Raw genomic sequence first — 10,043 nt, 5'->3', positions numbered from 1 at the left:
CAGGTAAACAGAACTATGAAACCTACCTCTCCAATTCTCTTATTAGTATTTTGCTGGCTACTAAGTCAACAACCTTTTTTTTTTTTTTTTTTTTTTTGGTTTTTGGGTCACACCCGGTGGTGCTCAGGAGTTACTCCTAGCACTACACTCAGAAGGCACTCCTGACAGGCTCGGGGGACCATATGGGATGCCGGGATTTGAACCAGGATCCGTCCTGTGTTTGCCTCGTGCAAGACAAACGCCTTACCGCTGTGCTAACACTCCAGCCCCTAAGTCAACAACTTTTTATGTGTTTGTTTCCCTCCTATATATCTTGTCATGATTTCTAGCTTAAGCGTCATGTCCACGGTCTGAATTTCACATCTTTCTCACCTATAGTTCAGATAACAGAGTCTGAGAAATTTGCAGGGTTGACAGTAGTAAAGATCAACAGGCAAAACACACATACATATAAACAACAGAAATATGCCATTAGTTTGCCAACCCATCAGTGCCACATTTCCCTATGGCTGTGCACTAGTCAGATGCTCTGCTGGGACTCACAATTGTTTCCTCACAATGCCCAATATCGACAGGAAAAGACAAGCAAGACATCCACAGGTTAAAGGGCTATCAGGGACCATGAAGTCAAGAAAATCCCCCCCCACCCCCCAATAGCACAAGGAAAAGAGAAAGAACAAGAGACTAGCTTTAAAAAAGAAAATATTTAATTGGTTCCAAAAACACTTATGAGGAAATGCACAGAACCATCGGAAATAATTTCCCTAAGACCATAGGATAGTACTAGCTTTATGCGTAGATTTTGCTACTCAGAAGAAATGGTCTTGCCTGCCAGTCCTCCAGCTGCTCAGAAAGAAGTTACATACATCTGGTCTGCTAGAGCAACGAGGGAGAGATACAGGAAGGGAAAGGAGTGCCAGACTAGGACAAAGTGATTGGCCAGGAGCTGGATGACAGCACTGAGCCATCCCAAAAAGTGGGTCCCTCTGATGTACAATGGTGATTTAAACTGTGAAGGACATACTAGTCAGTATGTGCACCAAACGCTGTGGCATCAGCCCAAAGCCGACTCCTCATTCAAGCTCCCTGCTGGTTGGTTTCATCATTATCTCGCCTCTTCCAGATCTGTGGAGAAAGGAAGACAGCAGAGATTGAGGAGGCAGCATTTGATTCAAATATTCAAGTATGTATTCAGCACTATGCTGTGGACAGCCTATTGTCCCACTTTGTCAATCTGATTAGTAACTGATCAGTCAGAAAATTCTCATCAATCTGCTTTCCTTGTCCCACCAATCCCATCTCTCTCCTTCCCATACAAATTGTGGGCTGAAAATCTCAAGCCTCCAGCTACAGCTGTAGGTAGTGACCAAGGAAGAATCAACTCTACAAGTGATGGTATCTCTCTTCTCTTCCACAAAGTTTTACCTCTTTCTTAATCTCAAGCCTCCTTCTTTGAAGGGAATCAGGGAAGTTAGATAGAGACTGCACTGTGAGGCTTCAATTCACTGACAACTCCAGTCAAGAGTACCATAGGCTAGGCTGGTGTCCCAGAGGCATAGAAAGTGATGTGTGGGTCACGGAGAGTGTGTGGGAGCTGAAGAGAATTCAGGCACATCCCCAATGACTCTAGGCTCCTCCTCCTTGGAACCAAGCACACACCCTGCAACCTAGTCTGGTTCACTCATGTTTCCCTGCACTTCTATTCAAATCATTCCATAATCTCACAGCGTCGTCAGCTACTTGTACTTATTACTCAGTGCATCCCAGAAGGCATCCAGCATAATCAAAGCACTAACTCCATCCCACTTCCTGCCACCACCACTCCCTTCCTCTCAACAGCCCCCACTCAGCACTCACTGAGTGGCTGACCCACCTGAATGTAAGCCTCAGACAGTGTTATCATCTGGGGGAGGATGTCGGTCACCTGCAGGTCTTGTAATTCATACCATTTGCCTGTGCCCTGCAGAAAATGAAGGTGTGAAGATGGAATGAATCACATTATCGAAAATCACTGACCTGAGTGGTGCCCAAGGAGCAGAAGATTTTCTATCTCTCCAAGTGAACCCAATCTGGAGCCCAGACTGAGAAGCACCAACAGACACACGGCTCCGGGGCTTGCAGGCTCCCCACAGGAAGACCAAGAGGAGACTGCAGGCCGGGCGGGCCTGTGTGCTTCAGGAAGCAGAACTCACGTGATGGAGCACATGGATCCGGTAGGAGCCCTCGGAGGGTTTGCCATCATGCACGATGTTGGCAATGAGATCGTAGGTGGTGTTCTTGTGGACTGCCTGGACTTCCTCAGACAGGTACTCTCTTAGATCTACGTTCCTGGGCATAGCAAAAATGAACACAGACCAATCATGAGGGGACCAGGCAGTGCTAGAGATTATAAACAGAGCCCCCCCATGCAGAGCACGTGCTCCAGCCCTTTGTCATTTTGCTGCTCTGCCACTCTCTTCTCATTTTAGGGATCACCCCTAGCAGTGCTTGGGGGCTGCACCTGATGCAGTGTTCAAAGGTTGCTCTCTCCTGTGCCCAGGGAATCATGTAGTGGCATGACCGACCAGGGTTTCCACATGAGACCATGTCTTCCATCTGTATTGATTACATGCTTTTTTTTTTTTTCTTTTTTGTAGTATTGGGGCTCAAACCTCGGGCATTATGCCCACAAATTAAGGACCCATCACCAACACACACACACCCAGTCTTCCTTTTCTTGATGGAACTCTCCCCGTTCACATTTCCTAAACAAAAATAATGCACCAAAACAAGAACTAATACAAGATATTTTATCTTATTTCTAACTCCTGTAGAGCTGTATGACGTGCTACCACTAATTACCTGAAACACAGTAATGTCCTCTAAAGGGAAATTCATCACCTGGATCCCCAGCACTGCTTGGTGTAGCCCCCAAACAAAAAGCTGTGCAAACATCTAGATACTCTAATTTATTTTAGACTGGGAGCATCTTTCTTTTGGAGACGGGAGATGGCTTAGGGTCACACTTGGAAGTGCTCAAGGACTACTCCTGGCTGTACATGAGGGTTACTCCCATTGATATTCAGGGAACCATGGGTGTTGGAGACCTAACACAGGCCTTCCTCATGCAGAAAATAGGCTCAGCCCTTGAGCTAACTCTCTGGCCCTCCAAAATAAACAAAAATTGTTTATACAAACAATTCTATTTATTTATGCTACATAGCTCTCTGTACAACTGATAACTACTTTTTATAGTTTACAGTGCATATTACAATAAAATGTTATTACTGGGGCCAGAGAGATAGCATGGAGGTAAGGCGTTTGCCTTGAGTCCAGAAGGACGGTGGTTGGAATCCCGGCATGCTGTGTGGTTCCCCGTGCCTGCCAGGGGCGATTCCTGAGCGTAGAGCCAGGAGTGACCCCTGAGCACTGCCAGGCATGACCCAAAAACCAAAAAAAAAAAAAAAAAGTTATTACTAAAAATAATTTAGGGAACTGGAGAGAGAGTATAGCAAGTAAGACACCTGCCTTGCATATAGTTGACGTGGGTTCAATTCTCAGCATACTATATGGTCCCTTGAGCACCAACAGGAGTTATTCCAAAATGCAGAGCCAGGAATAACCTCTGAGCATCACTGGGTGTGGCCCCGCCAAAAAAAAGATAATTTAGATATGTCTTTTTTTTTGGGGGGGGGGGAGAGGGGATCACACCCAGCAGCACTCAGGGGTTACTCCTGGCTCTATGCTCAGAAATCGCTCTGGCAGGCTCAGGGGACCATATGGGATACCGGGGTTCAAACCTCCGACCTTCTGCATGCAAGGCAAACACCTTACCTCCAATGCTATCTCTACGGGCCCCCGATTTAGATATGTCTTAAGAAATCCCTATGAGAAGCCCAAAGTGATAGTACAGTGGGTAGGCACTTGCCTTGAACACAGATGACCCAGGTTGATCCTTGGCATCCCATATGACCCCCCTGAGCCCTGCCAGAAGTGATTCCCTTGATGCAAAGCCAGGAATAAGTCCTGATCTGAAACCTAGTATTCTGATAAAAACAACAGACTTTGGGAATTAGTCATAGGCCTAAACTAGTCAAAGAAAAGTCAAACTTTTCCAAGAAGTAGCTTCTGAAGTCAGTTACCACAAATTCAAAAATTGGTAGTAAAATGAGCATATTCCAAGTCTAATACAAAAGAGCCCAACGAGGCAAAATTTTGGCAGTGAATGGGCAGGACTGTCCCTGTGCAGCTGCCTTGGGTCTAGGGACCATCTATCCAAAGCAGAGAAGCAACTGGCAACTCACACTTAGTTTCATTTCTAGTTCTAAATAAAACTTCAAACCCCATCAAAAAATGGGTAGATGAACAGAAATTTTCTCAAAAAAGAAATACAGAAGACCAAAAAGTATATGAAGAGATGCTCTGCATCACTAACCTTCAGGGAGGTGCAAATCAAAACAACAATGAGACAGTACCTCACACACAGAGTGGCAGGCATATCACACAAGAATCAGGCTGGAGCCAGAGCATAGCAGGTATACACTTGCCTTGTAAGCCACTGACCCGAGTTCGATCCCTTGTATCCAGTATGATACCCCGAACCCGCCAGAAATGATTCCTAAGTGCAGAATCAGGTAATAAGCCCTAAGCACCACCAGGTGTGACCCCTCAAAAAATAAAAATAAAATAAAATAACCACCTGGCATAGGTGTGAGAAAGAAACTCTCATTCATGGCTGGTGGGAATGTCAAAGGGTCCAGCCTTTTTGGAGGACAACAGAGACTTACCTCAAAATGAGTTAAGATGGGGCCGGGCGGTGACGCTAAAGGTAAGGTGCCTGCCTTGCCTGCGCTAGCCTTGGACGGACCGCGGTTCGATCCCCCGGTGTCCCATATGGTCCCCCAAGCCAGGAGCAACTTCTGAGTGCATAGCCAGGAGTAACCCCTGAGCGTTACTGGGTGTGGCCCAAAAACCAAATAAATAAATAAATAAATTCAAAATGAGTTAAGCTTCTACACAACTCAGAAATACTCTCCTGAGAATATATCCAAAACATAATACAGAAAAGACATAGGTATTCTTATGTTCATTTAAGCATTTGGCTATTCATAATAGCCAAAATGTGGAAACAACTAAAATAGACACAAATACTAGGTAAAGAAACTAAGGTTCGGGGTCAGAGAGATAGCATAGCAGTAGGGTGTTTTTGCCTTGCATGCAGCTGATTCAGGAGGGGTGGTGGTTCGAATCCCAGCATCCCATATGGTTCCCTGTGCCTGCCAGGAGTGATTTCTGAGCACAGAGCCAGAAAGTAATCCCTGAGAGACACTGGGTATAACCCAAAAACAAAAACAAAAAAACAAACAAGAGGCTGGAGAGATAGCATGGAGGTACAGTATTTGCCTTGCATGCAGAAGGATGGTGGTTCGAATCCCGGCATCTCATATGGTCCCTGAGCCTGCCAGGAGTGATTTCTAAGCATAGAGCCAGGAGTAACCCCTGAGAGCTGCTGGGTATGACCCAAAAAACAAAATCCAAAAAAAAAAAAAAAAAGAAAAAAGAAAAGAAAAGAAACTATGGTTCGTGTACACAAAGGAAACCTAGTTACCGTAAGAAAAGATAAAGTCATGCAATTTGCTGCAATGTGGATGGACCTGGAGAGTATCATGTTGAATGAAATCAGTCAAAAGGAGGACAGACTCGTGATCCCTCACATATGTGACATAAAGACATTTTGTACGGGGAATAGCAATTGCCCAATGACAAGAGAAACGAAGACCAGGAGAACAGGTCTTCAATAAAAAGTGTGCCACTGAGGCAGGGGTAGGAGGAGTGATAAATTGGGGAAGGAATACCTGGACAATGGAGGGGTGCCTTCCACAGACAAGCTGGGGTGGGGAGTGGAGGAAAACTGGGAGATTGGTGGAAGACAATGGACAATGATGAAGCGATAAGTTTTGGAACAATGTGCACCTGAAACTCAACCATAAAGCTTTTAACTTTGTAACTCAGTAATTCAATAAAAAAAAAAAAATTCTTAATAAAATAAAACTTGGGGCCGGAGAGATAGCATGGAGGTAAGGCGTTTGCCTTTCATGCAGGAGGTCATCGGTTCAAATCCCGGCGCCCCATATGGTCCCCTGTGCCTGCCAGGAGCAATTTCTGAGCCTGGAGCCAGGAATAACCCCTGAGCACTGCCAGGTGTGACCCAAAAACCAAAAAAATAAATAAATAAATAAAATAAAATAAAATAAAAAATAAAAAAAATAAAATAAAACTTTAGACTCAGGGCCGGAGAGATAGCACAGCAGTAGGGTGTTTGCCTTGCATGCAGCTGACCCAGGATGGACCTGGGTTTGATTCCCAGCATCCCATATGGTCCCCTGAGCTTGCCAGGAGCAATTTCTGAGCACAGAGCCAGGAGTAAACTTTGAGCACCGCTGGTTGTGGCCCAAAAACAAACAAAAACAAACAAACAAACAAACAAACACCACTCAGACTCTAAAGATAGCTCCTTTGCGATCGTACTTATGCAACAGAGCTCACATCATGTCCCCCAATTTCATTCTAATATAGAAGATAGTGTACGAGGCCAGAGCACAGCTTTGTACGTGGCCAACTTGGGTTCAATCCCCAAAACTCTGAGTTCTGCCAGAAGTGATCTGAGTGCAGAGCCAGACGTAAGACATAAGCCCTGAGCAGAAGGAAGGGAGGGAGGAAGGGAAGGTAAAAGATTCTCCTGTGGGCCCGGAGAGATAGCACAGCGGCGTTTGCCTTGCAAGCAGCCGATCCAGGACCAAAGGTGGTTGGTTCGAATCCTGGTGTCCCAATGGTCCCCCGTGCCTGCCAGGAGCTATTTCTGAGCAGACAGCCAGGAGTGAGTCCTGAGCACTGCCCGTGTGACCCAAAAAAAAAAAAAATTCTCCTGTACTTCCAAAGACAAATGCTTTATTTTGTCATGAGGCCAATTGGACTCTGGGTGGTCCTCCAATCAAAAAGGACAAAAGGCCATACTGGAAGGACCTCTAGTGCTCAGTTAGCCCAAGTCTCCATTTCAGCAGTAAAAGCACCAACCAGGTCAAGGAGAAAGTTCAAAGGCTGGAACAGTCTTCGCATAAAGCCTGGGTTCTGTCCCTAGCACCACAGAGTGTGATCCCCAAGTACCAAGTAAGGAGAGGCCTGAGTATGGTCCAAACACCAGAGACTACATCTAGGAAAATGCATGTGAACTTTCCAGGTCAGATAAAGGGCCAGCCAGAACCTAGGCTGCTTTTCTTTCTTTCTTTGTTGCAATGTCAGAGATACAATCCAGGTGAAGCAAGTAAGAATAGCAACTGTTTCTAAAGAAGGAAAGGGAGTCCTGGTAGTTTAGAGAACTGGCAAATGGAGGGAGATAGAGAACAGAAAGGAGAAGGGGATGAATATTTATCCATACCAGCTCCTAAATAACTTGGTGAAGGTTTTTAAAAACTACTAAGAAGGGGGGTCAGAGAGATAGCATGGAGGTAGGGTGTTTGCCTTGCATGCAGAAGGGCAGTGGTTCGAATCCTAGCATCCCATAATCCCATATGGTCCCCTGAGCCCGCCAGGAGTGATTTTTTTGTTTTTGTTTTTGTTTTTGTTTTGTTTTTTTTGAGTTACACCCGGCAGCACTCAGGAGGTTCCTCCTGGCTCTACACTCAGAAATCGCTCCTGGCAGGCTCGGGGGACCATCTGGGATGCCGAGATTCGAACTACTGTCCTTCTGCATGCAAGGCAAATGCCTTACCCTCATGCTATCTCTCCGGCCCCAGGAGTGATTTCTAAGCGTGGAGCAAGGAGTGACCCCTGAGCGCTGCGGGGGTGTGACCCAAAAACCAAAAAAATGAAAAAAACTAAGCTGGGGCCGGAGCCATAGCTCAGTGATAGGGCATTTGCCTTGCACGCAACTGACCTGGGATGGACCCAGGTTCAATCCCCGGCATCCCATATGGTCCCCTGAGCCTTCCAGGAGTGATTTCTGAGCACAGAGCCAGAAATGACCCAAGCACCATCAGGTGTGGTCCCCCTCAAAAGAAAAAAATCCCACAGGAGCCAGAGTGATAGTATAACAGGTAGAGAGTACTTGCCTTGCAGGTAGCCAGACAAATTTCGATTTTCCAGCATCCCATATGTTCCCTTGCATCTACCAGGAGATTCCTGAGCTCACAGCCGAAAGGAAGGAAGGAAGGGTGGGAGGGAGGGAGAGAGGGAGGGAGGGAGGGAGGGAGAGGGAGGGAGGGAAGGAGGGAAGGAGGGAAGGAGGGAAGGAGGGAAGGAAGGAAGGAAGGAAGGAAGGAAGGAAGGAAGGAAGGAAGGAAGGAAGGAAGGAAGGAAGGAAGGAAGGAAGGAAGGAAGGAAGGAAGGAAGGAAGGAAGGAAGGAAGGGACTGTATTTTCCGGCGTATAAGATGACTTTTGAAACAAAAAAAAAAAGTCAACCGAAAATCGGGGGTTACCTTATATGCCAAGTATATCCCCAAAAATGTTTCAATATGCCACCAAATGAAAATTGTCTGAATATTGCCACAAAACGAATTTTCCAACTCGATCCTGCACCAATCACTACAAGGCTGCCTGGACCGCCTCTCTTACTCAGCCAATCCAATCAGGCTTTTTATGCATGTAAATTAGACAATGTTCTGGACCTGAATCTACACTGTCAAAAGCCTGCTCAGATTGGCCAAAGTCAGAGAGGAAGTCTATTACAGTATAACCTTTGAATCTTTGCTTGTTGTGATTGGCTCACTGTGGTACATACAGTTGCAGCACAGGAATGTTCTGTCTTATACAGCGAATATAGGCCTAAGCAAAATTAGGGGGTCGTCTTATACGCCGGTAAATACACGAAGGGAGGAAGGGAGGGAGGGAGGGAGGGAGGGAGGGAGGGAGGAAGGAAGGAAGGAAGGAAGGAAGGAAGGAAGGAAGGAAGGAAGGAAGAAGGAAGGAAGGAAGGAAGGAAGGAAGGAAGGAAGGAAGGAAGGAAGGAAGGAAGGAAAGAAGGAAGGGTAGTACCAACTGAGTGTGGTCAAAAACCAAACTAAACCATAAGAATACCAAAAAATACCTATCTTAAAGCTCCATCATCTTTGGTACCTCTGAAATACAACTTAGAATGAAAACACTTAACCAATATAATATAGGAAGGCTCTGTTCCTTATTATCATCTCCAATTAAGAGTCCAATATTTATACTGGTACAAAAGTTTAAAAAGGGGGGCCGGGCGGTGGCGCTGGAGGTAAGGTGCCTGCCTTGCCTGCGCTAGCCTAGGACGGACCGCGGTTCGATCCCCCGGCGTCCCATATGGTCCCCCAAGAAGCCAGGAGCAACTTCTGAGCGCATAGCCAGGAGTAACCCCTGAGCGTCACAGGGTGTGGCCCAAAAACCAAAAAAAAAAAAAAAAAAAAGTTTAAAAAGAAATTTAGGATCTGAAGCAATAGTACAGGAAGTAGAGACCTAGCATATGGTAAACCCAAATTCAATCTCTGGCACCCCATATGGTCCAAGCCTCACCAGAAGTGAGCCCTAAGCACAGAGCTGAAAATAACCCCTACTCATGGTTTTAAGAGGGGAAAACACAGAATGAAAAAATAATTCAGGGGACCAGAGAGATAGCATAGTGGGTAAGAAACATGCTTGACTTGCAAGGAATTGACCCAGGTTCAATTCCCTTCACCTCGTATGGGTCCCCTAAGGTGTGACCCATAAGCACAATGTTTTTAGGACTGGAGAGATAGTACATAAGGAAATGAAAATAAAGGGGGGAGGCAATTCAGAGATAGGAATGTAACTCAAATAGTATCTGCATGCTTGAAGAGCTGGGTTTGATCCTTGGCAAACCCTCCTATGCTCACTTTGTCTAAGAGGAATGATGCAAGGTGATACTCACGTAATAGGAAAGTTGACGATTGTTGGGTTCTTCTCCACAAAAAAATTGTTCTTAGTGAATCTTTTAATACAAAAGATTAAATATGGAGGCAGCTTGGTAAGCTGGAAGCGCTTCAGAAAGTTCTCTTTATATGTCTTATATTCCTAGAGAGAAAAAAT

General features: G+C 45.6%; 1 protein-coding gene across 1 annotated transcript in view; it reads right to left on the bottom strand.

Moving 5' to 3' along the window:
* Positions 1–689: 689 nt before the first annotated feature.
* Positions 690–10,043, bottom strand: part of USP39 (ubiquitin specific peptidase 39) — a 30,230-nt gene continuing 20,876 nt past the window's right edge. The window contains exons 10-13 of the mRNA XM_049784922.1: positions 9,886–10,028; positions 2,193–2,328; positions 1,874–1,960; positions 690–1,125 (exon numbers count right to left, since the gene is read on the bottom strand). Of these exons, the coding sequence (XP_049640879.1) occupies positions 1,078–1,125; positions 1,874–1,960; positions 2,193–2,328; positions 9,886–10,028 (414 nt within the window). The 3' untranslated portion in view covers positions 690–1,077. The remainder of the gene's footprint in view (positions 1,126–1,873; positions 1,961–2,192; positions 2,329–9,885; positions 10,029–10,043) is intronic.

Source organism: Suncus etruscus, chromosome 12, assembly GCF_024139225.1.
Source record: "Suncus etruscus isolate mSunEtr1 chromosome 12, mSunEtr1.pri.cur, whole genome shotgun sequence".
NCBI classification, from domain to species: Eukaryota; Metazoa; Chordata; class Mammalia; order Eulipotyphla; family Soricidae; genus Suncus; species Suncus etruscus.
The sequence above is the reverse complement of the archived record's forward strand: the minus strand, read 5'-3'. Positions and strand labels throughout refer to the sequence as shown.